Source organism: Phalangium opilio, unplaced genomic scaffold, assembly GCF_054372755.1.
Source record: "Phalangium opilio isolate 3A_F unplaced genomic scaffold, DU_Popi_V2 ptg000002l_1, whole genome shotgun sequence".
Lineage (NCBI taxonomy): Eukaryota > Metazoa > Arthropoda > Arachnida > Opiliones > Phalangiidae > Phalangium > Phalangium opilio.
The window spans coordinates 4,176,455-4,193,623 of NW_028324144.1; the positions used below are offsets into that span (position 1 = coordinate 4,176,455).

The window sequence follows — 17,169 nt, forward strand, 5'->3', positions numbered from 1 at the left end:
GCGTAGAATCTCACTCGATCACGCGTCAGTAACTTGGGCATGATCGAGTGAGCTATGGCCAAAGAAAAGGCGCTAACTAACGAGGTGGCGCCATCTCAACATTCACTGTAAGACGAAACAGAAAACTAGTTTTCAAAGTAAACCCGTGCACGAATCTTTTACGTAGACGGTTGTCACGTGTCTAATTAAGCGAGAAAAGCAACTTCACTGACGTGAACGAAAGATTTTAGTCGGTAGTCTGAATGGACCTTTAGCTTTAGTATATAGGTCTACGTCTTTTCAGAATTGGTCCGGGAAATTCCTCAGGTGTTCCTAGAAAATGTAAATTATTACTTTTAGGATTTTTTTAAGAATGTTTAAAAAAAATCTACTAGTTTTTGTGTGCATGTGTGTGTGGGTTTAATGCCAGGGTTTTGCTTTGTGGAATTCTTTCAAATGTTAGGCCGAGGGACTGATCACTTTCAGTTTGTCTGTACACTGATTATAAGGGCTACGTCATAGTTCTTAATGAATTACATAACGTTTAAGGCATAGTTACGTGCGTCTCTTAGGGATTACGGCATCATTACGCACTGTAATTCAAGAATTCGTCGTGATTACTCAAGATTACATAGAGTGTCGGCCAAATAAGTTACCACATTTATACGTAATAGTTTCGAGCTGCGTGTGCTCAGATTACACCAAGTGATAAGTCCCTTGGGTTAACCTGAAATTCCAATCTTAGTTTATGCTAAATAATTGAATTTGTTAGACGTAAAATTAGGCCCATCTGTGAAGCAGAGAGGGGAAATAGCAGTCGGGTGGTAGAAGTCTTTCAATAGACCTTTTCGGTGTAAAAAAATGGGGGTAGGCAACCCTCAGTATCAGGACATCAGGGATAGATTTAATTTTGGAAGTAGGAATGGAGAACGGTTAGTATTTCCTTCAGTCCGACTCATAGCCCAATACAGAGCCCCTCCCTCCAACACGTAACGAAAAGTTTAAATTATCTCATTGGCTCACTTAAACTACGTTTTGATGACGTTACTTTGGAGAGAGGCCTAACCAAATACCTGTAGTCTCTATTAAGTTATCTTAATTTTTCATGATATTATAGGCATCTTTAATGCATTGCAAACATACAAAGTTGCAATATTAATATGTTTTTAAGCTCTTAATAATAAAAATCTTTAGAGAAACAATTCTAGAGAGACACTTCCTTTAACTGTCCCAGAATGATGATCTGTTATTAGTTAGGGACACCTCTTAACAACGCCGCCATTTCTTGAGCCCGAGCTATCTTTTGCATTCTGAAGAAGGATGTTGCGTGATAGTGGTTTGGTGCAAATGGAAAAGCAGTAAAAATTCTTTTTAAGCAAACCGCCTCCTAACACTCGGTAAACAAATTGATGCTACGCAGGCGTCTGTTATTTTTTTTTGGTCTCTTTTTAGCGTTTTGTTTATCGTAAGATTCTTCCAAAAACTATTTTGCTTTATTATTATAATTTTATACTTTTTTTCGTTTTAAGAAAGAGTCTTTTAGACTACTAGATTTATTTAGAAGAAAGGTTTGAAATAAAAATATTTTAGGCTTCCTTATTTTCTATTTTTACCTCCATGGTTTAATAGGTTAGGGAACTTTTGGAACGTTACGTTAGAATTCTGGGTAAATTATTCCATCCATAATATAACGCAAAGTTAATTAAATATATTGTGATAATTAATAGTTTATGGGATTATAAAAAATTTGGGACGCTTCACGATTTTGCGTGTCATCCTTGCGCAGGGGCCATGCTAATCTTCTCTGTATCGTTCCAATTTTAGTATATGTAGTGCCGAAGCAACTACGATATCTACACCTTCCCAACTTCTATATATACCCCGTTTTTCAGAAAATCACAAAGTAGGCGCATATGCCAGAATAATTCGAAATATTAACTAACGAACCATAATTACCCATAGTTTTATTGCCAGTTTTGTAACAACTAGTGCAAACAACTATTTAGCCTAAAAAAATTACAATTTGAGTTTATAATCAACTTAATAATGTTAAAAGTTTGGAACGCTTCACGATTTTGCGTGTCATCCTTGCGCAGGGGCCATGCTAATCTTCTCTGTATCGTTCCAATTTTAGTATATGTAGTGCCGAAGCAACTACAATATCTATGCCTTACCAACTTCTATATATACCACAGTTTTCAGAAAATAATAAAGTGGGCGTATATGTAATAAGAATTCTAAATATCAAGGTAACTAATTATTACTTCCCTTATTTTTGTTACGTAATGTATAAAAGCAAACGTAAAGTACTAATTGGCCGAAACATATCTCGGTAAATAAAGCTCTATGAGGGTATAAATATGTAAAATTGACCTTTTTCCAAGGCTATCAAATGTACTTGTTCTTATTTCTAAATTCATCACTTACTGATAATGAACGCCCAACCTAAAGCGTCTTACCTAGCAGGCTGAAAATTCGCGGGGACATTAGTCTTAAGTTGTAGATACACTCTATGGAAAATGTTTAGAATTCACGGCCATCTTGGAAAATGGCGGCCAGTAATGTAAAGAAACCTTTCTTGTGGAAAAATTATTTAATCTTTTTACCTAGCAGGCTGAAAATTTGAAGGGACACTAAGAAAGATTCGAATTCGCGACCATCTTGGAAAATGGCGGACAGAAATGTAAAGAAATCTTAGTTTTGGAATAACATCCGCGCTTTACAACCAATTTCATTAATATTCAGTATACTATAAACGTGCTTAATGGTAAAAATTTGCAGTTGAACATAGCCTCCGCCATCTTTTAAAATGGCGGCATGAAAAATAACTAAAACGTTTTGACGGGCGATGTCGAAATTATGAATAGAAATATAGTTTTTCATTTAAAAATAAATTTTTGAGCCTAGCGCGTCGGGTAATATGTAGTAACACTACCGTCACAATCGTAAGATCCCATAGTTTTTGACAATCTTTTAAGTGGTATTTGACGCGGTTTAAAATGAAAGAAATGGATGGTTCTTTTTACGAGTGATACTCGAGAAAATCATCTTTGAAAGAGAAGGGCTGGAAAAAACGTTGGGTAACAAATTTTTTCGTCATCAAAAAAGGATTTTCGAGATGATGCCGTGGAATTTGCCCCACACACATTTTTTTGTCTAGAAAGATTTCTTCTATTATTGTCAATGTCGGGAAATCTTTCGAGAGGCGGCTCACTAAAAGTGGTGGCTCCATCTACAGCCGCTTATTAGAAAAATAAAAGAAAGGATGATGTACAGGGTGCTCCAAAAGGTACAATGAGGCAACCTATAGTATGCTACTACGAACTTTCTCGTGACGTCACACCCTCTTATCTCTTACCTCGGTTTTGACGACCATGTTGGAAGTCGTCAGCTCTTAACTCGGGATTCATGGGGGTGAGTAACGGGAAGAATTTCGTCTGTCGTCTGCTACAAAAGCCAAAAATATGTACTGTAGCGGACGACAGACCAATTTTTTCCCGTTACTCACCCCCATGAATCCTGAGCTAAGCCTAACTTCCGGCGAAAGGGAATAAGGTGGATTAGACTACCAATATTGACGTCACATCCCCGTAGCTCCCTCAGTAGTTCTCTTTGGACGATACTGAGTCAAAACTGTTTTATGACATTTTGAACCAAAGGCATGGAACACCCTGTTTCATCTAGGAGTGATTAGTTCCTCGAAAAGCTTCAAAGCCGCTGACTCTAGACAAAAGCGAGACTCATCTTGAGCTTCCCGAAAATCCGATTCTTGATTCTCAGTTTTTGTCGGATCGAAGAAGAACCGTTGGCGTTCGAGAACTCCATCCCTAAAATTTTCCTATAGATACGTTATTTTTTGCCAATCCTTCGCCTCATCTACTTCAGTTTTATCCTCGTCTCTCTGCTCGCTTGACTTCCTTCCCAAAATTTCCCGCCATCATTCTTATCGTTGTTGACCTCCGCTTCGCTAGAGAGCGCCACTAACTTTGGAGACATCCCAGCAGAGAAGCGATAAAAAATAGAGCTCGCATAACAGCAGAAGGGGAATAAAAAAATTCCAATAATCTTCGATTTTCCAACACCATCCTTTTTTATTTTATTCAAAGTTGCTTTTTACCTCTCCGAGTGACGTATGTCACGGAGAGGTTCTAATTTCGACGTGTGTGTGTGTCTGTCTGTGTGTTTGTCTGTTGTTACACCCACGTGACCGCGTTCGCAGTTTCCAAATTGGAGCAAACGTGTTCGCCATTTCCGAACTGCTTTCACAGTCACGGAAATGGCTCCTTTACTTGAGTTCTCACACCACCATCTTCTCGTCTTTGTCCATCCCACACGGACACCAGTCTGTACTTACTGGCTTCTAATCACCACCATCTTTTGGTCTTCGTCCATCCCACATGGACACCAGTCTGTATTCATTGGCTTCTGATCACCACCATCTTCGGGTCTTCGTCCATTCCACTTGGACACCAGTCTGTACATACTGGCTTCTAATCTCCACTATCTTTTGGTCTTCGTCCATCCCACATGGACACCAGTCTGTACATACTGGCTTCTAATCACCACCATCTTCTGGTCTTCGTCCATCCCACTTGGACACCAGTCTGTACATACTGGCTTCTAAACACCACCATCTACTGGTCTTCCGTCTATTCCACATAGACACCAATCTGTCTTATTGGCTTCTAACTCCATAGTCATCGTTTGGTTTAAGACATTCGCGGCGATCAGCTAGGGTTACGAGAAACGTCTAGCCTCCCTAGGGTGGGTTGTCCACCAAAGGTTTTCGCAATTGCGGTTGTTCTTGCTTTTAGCTGTAGTTCGACACCCTTATATACTACCTATTTGAGTAAGGTAATGCAACCGGCGTATGCTTCATTTCAAACGCCAAAATTAGTCAAGTCTCTCAAGAATGTCTAATTGTTCTTTATCAACGCGATGTAACGCTCTATAAGGCGAACAACTAACGAAGAAAATATTTAATATTAATTATATTTATTTTAATATTTAAGATAATCTAGTTTCTCAACTCAAAATTAAAACGGAAAGAGTTAAAAAGCAGCCTATGTTTTAGTCTGTGTGTGTCCGTCCGTTAGTGCACCGCGTTAGCAGTTCGCTTTGTTTTGTGGAAAGAAATCCTACAAAACCTTAATATTTGGTTTTCTCATAATATATTATTAATATATGGAAATATTTTTCGTAATTTCGATGCCTTTAGTGGTTTTGTAGCTATAAAGCTCTGTTTCATTCTGATATCCCAAGAATATTTTTTATTATTATTATTTGAAATCGATGTTTATATATTACTTAAGCTATACTACATCTGTTTATAGCATAATTCTTTCTAAAGTGATTTCAAGAAGAACGCAACTATATTGGGCAAATGAACTTTTATTTGTCATTAGGCCTAGTGAACCAAAAAGTAAACGCTTGGGTTTGGTTTTCGTTTCTGTAATACAGAGACATTAACGGTTCAGAGTGAGCCGAAAGTTAAATACACTTTTAAATAATTAGGCTTAGACTTTATAATCATGGTGGAAATCTGGGCCGCGTTCAGCAGAGCTCAGCGCTGTCAGGCGCTGTTAGCAGTGTCATCCAGAACGGGATTTTGTTATTGAATTTTGACGTCACGGTGCTCAGTGAGCCAGCGCGGTCTTCAAGGAAAATAGTCGGGTTTTTGGATAACGTGACGTAAAACGCGTAGTTCTCAGCTTGGCGAAAAAGCATGGAGGAATTAATACAAATAGCTCTTGCTGATTCTGATGGGACTATAGCTATTTAATTGGCGTGAAACAAGTTGATCACGCGAGAGCGGCGAGAAGTTTAAGAGACATGTTAGTTTCTATGTTTAATTATAAAAGTTGTTCTTATCTATCTCCATAAATATGTTATCATACAATTTTTGTTAAGCCTTTGTACCTTGCACGCTTTATTGCGCTAGCTTCATTTTTAAAAGACCGATGACCGGAGAAAAGCTATGACGACAGATCTCACCAGAAAACGTTTTCCAAAATCCGCTGTCTTTTTTGGTGAGCTCTGCTGAACGCAGCCCAGATCAGTGAAAGGTCTGATCGTAATCGGATTATAGCTTCGTGTGTTCATGCTTTTTATGGTGCGCATTTACCTTCAGTGTGTGTAGCCACAAATTAGCTTTGGTGTTATGTAACTTTAATCGTCATGTTGACAAACTAAGAAAATTGTTGAGGTGAAAGGAGAGGATAGTGTTTACATGGCAACCCTGTTGTGAATATGGCTTTGAACATAGAGGGTATACAGTTGAGGAGTAGCAAATTGGGCCTTTACAAATACGTAAAGGTAATATCCCTCCAAAGTTTCATCTCTTCATTTCCCGTTTTTCCCCCATCGGATGATTTTAATGTGTACAAGTATATCCTTATTGGATGTAAAATGTCGTCTGATTTACAGTATATTTGCTATGCTTTGTATACTGCTTTAATATTTCATAAATTTTAACTTCAGTATTTGTTCATAAAAAAAAGAAACATTTCCATAACTGGGTAAATAAGTTTGTAGGTAGTCCTTCTCTTGACTCGGAGAGGTAATATTTTGGTTTTCCCAACTTGTATTTGTCTAATACCACGTGATTTATCGCTTGAAATATAAATATTTTCTCAATGGAATACCCTTTCAACTTGAAGGAGATCTATTTTATTTTGGCGGGAAAATATGCCGGGCGCGAGCTTGAATGACGTATGGTTTTAACCACGTGCGTTTTAGCTTGTTGGCGCCTTTCCTTTCCTAGCCATCTTTTGTGTAACTTAAGCCTAATTTTTCAAACTTGTAATTTGGCGCATTTTCTATTGCAAATTTTGTGTAAAAACCTAAGCCTAATTTTTAGCTTGTAATTTGGCGCCTTTTTTTCTGACGCATATTTTGCCTTAAGCCTATTTTTTCAAACTTGTGAATTTAGCGAAGTTTCTAGCTAAGCCTAATTTTTAGCTTGTAATTTGGCGCCTTTTTTTCTGACGCATATCTTGCCGTAAGCCTAATTTTTCAAACTTGTTAATTTTGCGCGTTTTCTATCACATATTTTGAGTTAAGCCTAATTTTTCAGATTGTAAGTTGGCGGGTTTTCTATGGCGTACTTTTTGTTAAGCCTAATTTGAATTTTTTATTGGTAAATTTATTTTTTACGTCTACATTGTTCAATAAAAGACCTAAAAATGTATTAATTTTTATTACAGGATCGCCAGCCGATCGAGCTGACCTAGAAGTGGGAGATGAAATCCTGGAGGTCAATGGGAGGTCGTTAGAGAATTGTACGCATACGGAGGTGATAGCCCACATACATCAGGTAATTAAGCCTTTGTTATATTACCTTTCCATTCTTTATAAATTTAGAAAATCCGGTTTCCTGTAATGTTTACGCTGCATTTAATTACGTGTAACTAAACTAAACCAAACAACGGAATATATTGTATTCAAATTTTGAAAACATTCTCTCCTATTTGAATACCTCGGAAAACCGGTGTACGATATTTCTATAGTTAATTACCGATTGTACTCCCCTTGGTGTCGTCCTAATTATTTCGGAAACACGTTAACACCCTGCGAAATATTTGCTGTTAATTTAAAGGGATTGTTGGTTAATTTCAAATAGAATAAGATTTTAATTGCTTTAAATATTTTAAAATATGATTATTAGTTAAGTTGTTACTGTTAAATCGAAAACACAGTCCGCTATGGGTGATGACGTCATAATGGTGTCGCACATTTGTTGTTACCTCGCTTAAGGGCTGCGTTCAGTAACCAGCATCAAAAACATCGATGACTAAAAGATGACATCGATGTCTTACTGAACGGTTTTTCGCGTCTTTGGGCGTGACGTCATGATGCTCATCGGATGCCCATCAGAAAAATCGGCTGTGAGAGGAGGTTTTTTTGATGAGCATCGGATTCATGACGTAAATTTCGTCATTTTGCGCCGCGACAATTAAAATAATGTAGAATTGACAAATATTATCCTTAACGATAATAATACTGAAAAGCAATATATTATTTCGGTAAAAAATGGATTCTGACAGAATTTTGATTTAATTGATAAATTGAAGTACAATGTCTTTGTAAATATTTCGGATTTATTATTTAAGCCTCTGCAGTAACGTTATCATAATATCGTCGCCATTTTGAAAAGCATCGATTACACAAAATTGTGCCGTTCAACAACTGCAACGTCATCATGACGTTAAAAGAACACCGATTTCATTTTCCCAAACATCGATGTTTTTCCTGATGAGTGTTACTGAACGCAGCCATAGGGTGCCAGAAATTCTATATAGCATCTGAATGATAATCGAAACAGAATACTACCAAGAAGCGATATCTACTTTACTAGGGAGAAGGTATAACTTCGTCTTATTTCTAGCTTTATCTCCAGTCCAAACGTAGGTCCGGAGTTAATCCCCGCCTCTAAATTACAACCAGCATCTCATTGGTTCATGAAAACTCACGTCAGCGCGACGCGAATGACGAAATTTACGTATTTTCCGACTGAGGAGAGGCATCTTATTACTTCTCCCTAGTAAACTAGATATAGCTTCTTGATACTAGTAGCTTTTCAGTCTGTTGTAGATAGCGGTTGAATTGCACTCCCAAATGACTAGCAACACTTGTTGAACTATAGCAAGAAGGTGACGTCATAATCGTGGGTAGTTTTCTGTACAAGATGTCGGCAAAAATTATTTAAAGTTAAATACCTCGGTTAAATAGATATTTATGATTTCTTTTTTTTTAATTTATTTTGGAAAAACCGGTATGGATCCAAAATTTAATAATTATCGATTTTAGGTTAGTATCCCTTTAATTTTAAAATTCAAATGGTTGTTGCTGTAATTTTAGAATTTATTTAATATCTTGCTTTACTTCCTAAGATATTTTGAAAGAGTTTCCTCTCGTTCAAAGTTTCATTGTTGTGTAAAATAATATCATAACAAAATAGTTTCTCATTAAGCTTCCGGAACCAGGAAGTTGCAAAAACATAATAATAAAAAAAAATTAAATATAAAATAAACAACCAACCATTAGAATTTTAACACGAAGGTGATAGCTTGTGAAATAAAAACATAACGTTGTAACATAACACAAAGTATGAGAAAAAAGCCCATAAGAATAACAAAATACCATATTCAGAATCAGTATATACATGAATTTATACATTCATTGTTAAATGAATAAATTCATGGTATATATACTATCCTTGACGTCACAAATAGGAAAAAAAAACCTACCCTTCAATGGCTACCGAAATATATAGTTAATAATATTCCTGCACCTGTATATAGAACTATCACAGTTGTGACGTCAGTGCCTAGGTAAAACGTCACGGGCTTAGCTTTGGCTGTTGGCGGCCATGTTTGGTACCTCTTTGGTTCTATGGACAAATAGCATGGGTGACGTCACACTAAGGCTCTCTGCGATATCTCTATTGATTAAGCTAAGTCAAATAATTGTCTCCCATTTTTTTCTCGGCTTTAAACTTCGTTACAGTTTTGTCAGAATTTTTGGGGGATTCCAGTTTAAGAAGTTCGAAAAACTGAAAAACTTGAACTGCTAGGGTAGGCCTTTTTCTTTTAGATCTGAAAGCTTAAAACTGGCAACACTGTCGAATTAAAGATAATTTTATTTCAAAATAAAATAATTCACTTCTGGGTACTTAATCTAATATTTATGTAAATAGTTATGGATAATTCAGCAATTTATGATACAATTGAAAATAAGTGAAGTTACCGAGTTTAGTAACCTTTCCAAAAAATGAAGTGATGGAGAGTTTAAGAAATAGACCTAAACAGGTGTCTGCAGCGCTCGAGACGAAAATACCATTAGAGTTTGGCGCCAAAAAATAAAAAAAATAAATAAATAAATAAAACCAAATAAAAAAAATAAATAAAACCAAAAAAATAATTCAATTCAATTCAAAAAATTTACTGAATAAAAACCACGTGCTTTTTCAATTTTAATTTCAAACTAGGCTTAGCTTGTGCAAAGACAAAATTCGTGGGAAATTCAAAGTAGTGAGTCGGTAATTTACCAAATACCGTAAAATACCAATTTGCATCATATTAATTTTAAGTTTTAATTTAGTTTTTAAAAATTACGGTAATTTCACATTTGACTCTGATCTCCGTGAAAGATCATTAAAATTTGGCGCGAAAAATTTATATCACAAGTGTTTCTTATTTTAAATTCAAATTAATTAATTTAATACTAAACTAATTATAGTTAAATTGTGTAATTGAAACTCTACCAAATTAAAGAGCGTCATTTTAAAATATTAGTCTTAGTTCTTATAAGTATTGTAAAAAAGCAAATTAGTTTCTTAACCTCTCTATTATAAATTGTCACTATCTGGAAAGAGAAAGAAATCAACCACCTATCTTTCATTTCATTTCTCCCCCTACAACGAAAGAAAAAAAATGCCACCCCACTGAAAATCCACCCCTCTATACAGGGTGTTTGTGAAAGGTCCATCAAAAATGAATGGGCGTATTTATTGGGCCATTTCGAGTCGAAAATGTTCTATGACATTTTTCCGTCCAGGCCACTGTTTTCAAGTTATGATTGGAGTAATTTATGGATGACCCCTTAAATTTAATTATGAAATTGAAAGACAGCGCTAATTTAATGAAGGGGTCATCCCTAAAATATTCAAATCATAACTCGAAAACCGTGGCTCGGACGGCAAAATGTCATAGAACATTTTCGACTCAAAATGGCCCAATAAATACGCCCTTTCATTATTGATGGACTTTTCACAAACACCCTGTATATGAAATCGTAACTTTTCGCCGAGTTTCCACCCGGACAGGTTGAGAGGAACCCCCTTGGCTTTAAATCAACCCCCTTCCCCCCCACCTCCATTACCTGTGAGAAAGTTACCTTAAGTTACCTGTATTCGATATAATAGACTCTTCCATTCTTTAAGTCTTCTTTTTAAAACCCCGGTCTCGGTGATTTTCTCTTCTCGCTTGCTTACGACATAGGTAAACTGTAGTATGTATAGTAGGAAAAAGTCACAGGTAGATAGGTGTTATAGGATTTTTTATAGTAGGAAAACTACTGTTATGTTTTTATTTTTTTCTGTTCCGAATGGAAAGGAAATTCGATATATTTTTGATTAATGTTTTGTTTATTTTATAGTGTAGTATTGGATTTATTGGTAGGTAAATTTATATCCTTTTAGAATATGAAATAAATATTCCATTAGCTAGCTACCTTATTTAAAGTTAATCATGCAGAAATTAATTTTAAATGCAAATAGGAGAGTTATAGATAGCGTAAACATTTTCAAGCTTTACGGTACTTGACCTTCTGAAAATTTATATTATATAGTTGAGGGGTTTAATACTTGCCCAATTTTATTTATTTTCTATTTTATTAATAGTTTAACATATTTTTTCGATTATTTAGTTTATTGTCTAGTCTAGGGAGCTGAAATAATTTTTGCTGTTACTTTCACTTTAGTAGTAGCTACTCTCTAAGAAAAAACTTTTCCAACCCGCAGCCATCTTGGAAAATGGCGGCTGAAAGTGTAAAAAAATATAAAAACACTTGCAGAATAACTTCGGCAACTAAGTTTAAATTGCTATTGTTACGTATTTTATTTCACTATATCCTATTGATGGCTTGAAATAAAAATGCCGCCATATTTCAAAATGGCGGCCGGAGAAGTAACCGCAAACCTTTGCTACAAATTACTAACGTATGTGCAGACAAGTGTTGCCAGTCATGTCATTTGTCATTGCAATTCAACCGCTATCTACACTACAACATACTGAAAAGTATGTAGTATTCTATTCTATTCGATTCAGTTTCAAATCTGCAAGAGATGCTCTAATATCAAATTTCTGGCAACCCTGAAGCGGGGGAGAAAATTTCTCTAGCCCATTTACTGCAAAAAAAATTAAGATTATTTTCAAAGGTTAACTGTCCTACCCCTTAGTAACCAACTCCTCCCACGTGATTTCCACAACAACGCGCGCTAGCCAAGTTTTCCCAAACTAAAAATCGGTTGCCATAGTTACCCCGCCTTTTGGCTGTATTCCTTCGCGCCACTATTCAACTATCTCCCGCCGAGTTTCATCATTCCCTCTTCCTCCACCCAAACACCCTACCGTTGTAGTATGTTTTCATAGGAGGACAGTAGGATCGGGGTATGGACGATATAGGCCTTTTTATACTCCCGACAGTGGTACTAAGAACCCGTGCTGCCAGATTATTGCCGCCCAGATAATAACTAGTTTTTGGGGAGGTAAAAATATTTTAACGCTAGCTTCGAATCACTTTTATTCGCGTCAAGTTGAAGTTGCTAGTACGCGAGCTTGGGAAGCCAAGTAGTTACGGCCCGGCGTTGACGCTTTTAAAATGTGTTATGTGCCAAGAAAAGGAGAAGACAATTCGTGTGTGGTGTTAACAATGTGAAATATTTAATCTTAATTACCATTCGTGATTAATTTGGATCGCGGATTAATACGTGTCAAGTGTTTTTATTTAACCAAGCAAGGTGTGTGATGATTTTTGTGGATTAGGCTTAGCAGCGTGAATTGTGATGTGTTGTGTCTTTTGAAATTTAAACCAATTGTGTTTCTGTGATTTTTCTCTCTTTTAACAGTGTATAAGATCCAGGACTATTTGTTTGCGAGTTAAAAGAAAAACTGGTAGCAAACTAGGTGAGTGTTTTTTTTATTATATTATATTTCTTTCGTTTTTTTAAGTGGTTTACGTGGGACATTTAAATATGTTTTATAACGGAGAAAAAACCGCCCGTTTTTTTATATTATTTCGTACACAATTTTATGGCTTAATCTTATCTATTTTTGCAATAGTTTTTATCATGGTTTTATTATTTTTTATTATCAGTTTTAATGCAGTTTCCTAAGGGCCGACCTTATTATAGAATAATAGAAATACCTGCGTATTTTCGTTATTGTTCGTTTTTATGTGGTGTTTTTCTATGGAAATTTGGTGAGAGCGTTGAAATAGTTAAAAGTTTTGAGGTTTAATTTAGTTAGTTAGCCGGTTGGTTGTATGACAGACGTTGGTTTTAAATACGTGTTGCCTTAAAGTGTAATGCGGTTTAATTAACATATTATTCTTAATTATCGCCAATTATTTCCATTCCAAGCTTAATTATCCTTGATTTTTAATAGTTCTCTTAGCACATGGTACCTGGAAAACCTGGAAATGGGGTGGGGAAGTTTGGGAATTTTAAATAATCAGGGAATTCCATGGTAGTTCGGTAGGGATTTTCATATTAATTCGGTATTTTTTCTATACTAGCATGAATTAATGTATAAGTTAATGGTACATTATTTTTAAACAAACAATATTCTAAAGTTTGTACATAACAAATGAAAATCATGGTGATAAGTGTCAGGGAAAAATGACTTTAGAGTTTAGACAATAAGGGAAAACCTTAGGGAGAATGACTGAACAGTAAGGGAAAACCTGGTAAAGTCATGGAATTTTTCAATATAAAAATGTGTTGGAATCTATTTTGTTGGCGTCATATCCATGGGCAACAGAGCGTTACTAAATGACAAACATCTATATAGATAGTTTGCATACAAGTGTCGCCACTTGCCAGTCATTTGTGACGTGTGCAAATGAAGCTTGTAGAATTTGGATTCAGTTCCTAACTGGCAACACTGAAGCACACGCCATTAAAGTTACGAAACTTAGGGGGACAATCATTTCTCAAACCCCCTAAAGTTATTTATAATATTTGTGAAATAGTTTTATGCTAGTTTGAAGTTAAACATTTACAAAACAAGTAATTATTAATTTACCTAACTAAGCCTTGGCATGTTTATTGCGCAACCCAGTGTAACAGTAACAACGCGATGATGAATCTGTACTCCAATCTACAGGCAACATTCTTTTCCTTCCAGAGTTAGGGGTAGTAGATAGGCGTAGATAAATGGTTCTGCGGTATTTCGTTCGTTTCGTTCTGGGGGTCTGAAAACTGCCTTTTTCCATTGAAAAAGGTGACACACAAAGCTTTGTACTTTTATAACACGTGAGGGACCAAAAAATCCGGCGTTTCTCTATGCGTGTACCCCTTGCTTCTAAAGCCACGTTCACACTCACTTACATGGGATGGGAAACCGGTTCGAAGCGATTCAAAACGCTTTCGAAGTGTCATGTGAACAAAACTGATACTCGAATAGTGGTTTCTTGAAGTTGCTTAGCGAACCAACTTTTGAAAGCTAGTTTCTAGTTTTTAGGGGTATTTCACATGGGATGAGACTAGTATTAAGGGTATTTTCACCGGCCTTAGCAGACAGCACTAACAAAAGTGTCTTAAAGTGTGAACGGAGGATGTTTAAATCAGGGCCGTATAAATAAGCACAGGACACTGGACATTGTCCAGTAAAAATTTAAATGTCCCATATTTTTTCTAAAAACTAAGGGGTCACTAGACATCTTGATTTTGATAGCTTGACCATGGAGAAGCGACACTATATTTGCACACTTCAGTGCACAATGTCCTATAAATTTTCCAGTCAAACAGGGGGTCACTGGACACATGTCCTTAAGAAATTTTTCATATTTCCGGCCCTGTTTGAAGCTAGTTTCTAGTTTTGAGAGGTATTTCACATGGGATGAGACTAGTAATAAGGGTATTTTCGCCGGCCTTAGCAGACAGCACCAACGAAAAGATAAGCAGACAGCACTAACAGAAGCGTCTTAAAGTGTTAACCGAGGTTGTTGAAATTGCTTCGAACTAGCAATAGTGTTTCTAAGCTAGTTGGGTAAACGAGTTGTCAACCGACTACCGTGCAAGTGTGAACGTAGCTTAAGAGAGATCTGACTGGTTTTATGCCTAGTATAACTTGTTTCTCATGCTTATTTTAGTTTACCCTCAAATATATCATATTAAACACACTTTAATACGGTTTAAACTGTCTAAATATTAACAGAAATTAACCCAAACACTTCAAGACAATTATTTAAGTTTTTAAACATACTTTACTTAAGCCTAAAATGAAATATTTCTTTGGGATTAGGGTTAACAATCTTTGGGGTGAAAGTAACGATTATCTGGGGATACAACCACCTTGTTATTATTTTTACCTGTCTTACCACCTTCCTGTGTCACCCCCCTGACAGAAATTAGTACCCCCCTTGGTTCTTTGAAAAAGGGGAATTTATTTTTGAGCTTCAACTCAGGTTTATTACCTTGGCCTCTCTAGCTTTCTGTCTTTTATGATTTTTCTTTGAATTCTTTTGCATATCAACGAAGAATGTGTTGCTTTTGTGACGAGGATTGTTAATGATATGATCACGTGATATCTTATTGGGGGTTTTGTGTAGTCTGCTCTGCTTTAACACGTATGGTTGTTTTTGGTATTTTGGCAAGGCTTAGTGGAATTTTAGAATTTTTTTTAGGAAATTGTGGACTCGGTTTTGAATTCAATAAAATGTAGAACTGTGGCAGAATGTAACCTTGAAAAAACGCGATATTCACTCATTCGTAACGCTCGAGTTTTTAATTTGGTGGTAATTAGGTTTAGTATCGATAATTGAAAATTCATCATTAATTTTTAATTGCAAATGTTTTTAGTTGGCTATGAATCTAATTCTAATGCATGCAGGGTTCGTTCATACGAGCATAGAGAACACAGGGAATATCTAGGGTATATTTCCATGGAATTAGTTTATAGCAAACATATCGGTGAAATATCAGGGAAAAGCCTCGGGAAAATCTTTATTATTGGTGAAATATCAGGGAAAAGCCTCGGGAAAATCTTTATTATCGGTGAAATATCAGGGAAAAGCCTCGGGAAAATCTTTATTATCGGTGAAATATCAGGGAAAAGCCTCGGGAAAATCTTTATTATCGGTGAAATATCAGGGAAAAGCCTCGGGAAAATCTTTATTATCGGTGAAATATCAGGGAAAAGCCTCGGGAAAATCTTTATTATCGGTGAAATATCAGGGAAAAGCCTCGGGAAAATCTTTATTATCGGTGAAATATCAGGGAAAAGCCTCGGGAAAATCTTTATTATCGGTGAAATATCAGGGAAAAGCCTCGAGAAAATAATTGTTTTGAAATATTAGGGAAAAACCTCGAAAATTTGTTATTTTGAAATATCAAGGAAAAGCCTAGGAAATACGTTATCATTAATGAGCTTCGGCAAAATAATTATTTTGAAATATCAGGGAAAAGCCTCAGGAAAATCCTCGGGAAATACATTATAATTGAAGAGCTTCTGGGAAATAATTCTTTTGAAATAGCAGGGAAAAACCTCGGGAAAATAAGGATTATTTTGAAATAGCAGGGAAAAACCTCGGGAAAATAAGGATTATTTTGAAATAGCAGGGAAAAACCTCGGGAAAATAAGGATTATTTTGAAATAGCAGGGAAAAACCTCGAGAAAATAAGGATTATTTTGAAATAGCAGGGAAAAACCTCGGGAAAATAAGGATTATTTTGAAATAGCAGGGAAAATAAGGATTATTTTGAAATAGCAGGGAAAAACCTCGGGAAAATAAGGATTATTTTGAAATAGCAGGGAAAAACCTCGGGAAAATAAGGATTATTTTGAAATAGCAAGGAAAAACCTCGGGAAAATAAGGATTATTTTGAAATAGCAGGGAAAAACCTCGGGAAAATAAGGATTATTTTGAAATAGCAGGGAAAAACCTCGGGAAAATGATTATTATATTGAAATATCAGGAAAAATCCTCTTAAAATATCAGGGAAATTTGGTGGTTTTGAAAATTTCGTATTAAGCCTAATTGATTCAGCTAAATTAATTAGAAAAAAAAATATAAAGAGGTTGAAGCTTCAAAATGACTTAGTAAAGGTGTTTTTTCTTGTACGGTTTCGCATTCTTAGTGAAAACCTTTACGTAGCAAAAATACTTTCTCAAACGCACTTTGCGTCGAGCACTGTAATGAAAGTACGGGTATTTAAACGAAACCTTATATTGTATGTAATAGCACTGCTAATACACGCTTCACATTGAAAAATGCACCTGTAAAACACTAGTACGCCGATACTAAATACATTTTTAATTAAAACCAACTCCCCATTTAATATTCGGTAATTTTGTATTGTGAAGTTTGAGAACAATTGAAAAGCCAAAAATGATTTTCTATATCGTGATCTTTGACAAGTTATAAGAAATATATGGCTTTACACGTGTGTCAGTTGACGTTATTTTG

At 35.8% G+C, this 17,169-nt stretch overlaps 1 protein-coding gene and 2 non-coding genes across 7 annotated transcripts in view; 1 reads left to right on the forward strand and 2 right to left on the reverse strand.

The window, feature by feature from the left end:
* Nucleotides 1–17,169, forward strand: part of LOC149718362 (protein PALS1-like) — a 179,747-nt gene that overhangs the window by 117,280 nt on the left and 45,298 nt on the right. For 4 of the 5 annotated variants that reach the window (XM_089842387.1, XM_089842388.1, XM_089842386.1 and 1 more), the window contains 2 exons: nucleotides 7,185–7,294; nucleotides 12,608–12,665. In XM_089842387.1, coding sequence (XP_089698513.1) covers nucleotides 7,185–7,294; nucleotides 12,608–12,665 — 168 coding nt within the window. Of the gene's footprint in view, nucleotides 1–7,184; nucleotides 7,295–12,248; nucleotides 12,500–12,607; nucleotides 12,666–17,169 lie in introns of those variants that run through there. The other variant, XM_089842420.1, reaches the window with a different exon arrangement.
* On the reverse strand, nucleotides 1,721–1,827 carry LOC149718370 (U6 spliceosomal RNA). Its single transcript, XR_016381405.1, has one exon. It is a non-coding gene; the product is annotated as a U6 spliceosomal RNA (small nuclear RNA).
* LOC149718371 (U6 spliceosomal RNA) lies at nucleotides 2,031–2,137 on the reverse strand. The gene has a single exon (XR_016381409.1). It is a non-coding gene; the product is annotated as a U6 spliceosomal RNA (small nuclear RNA).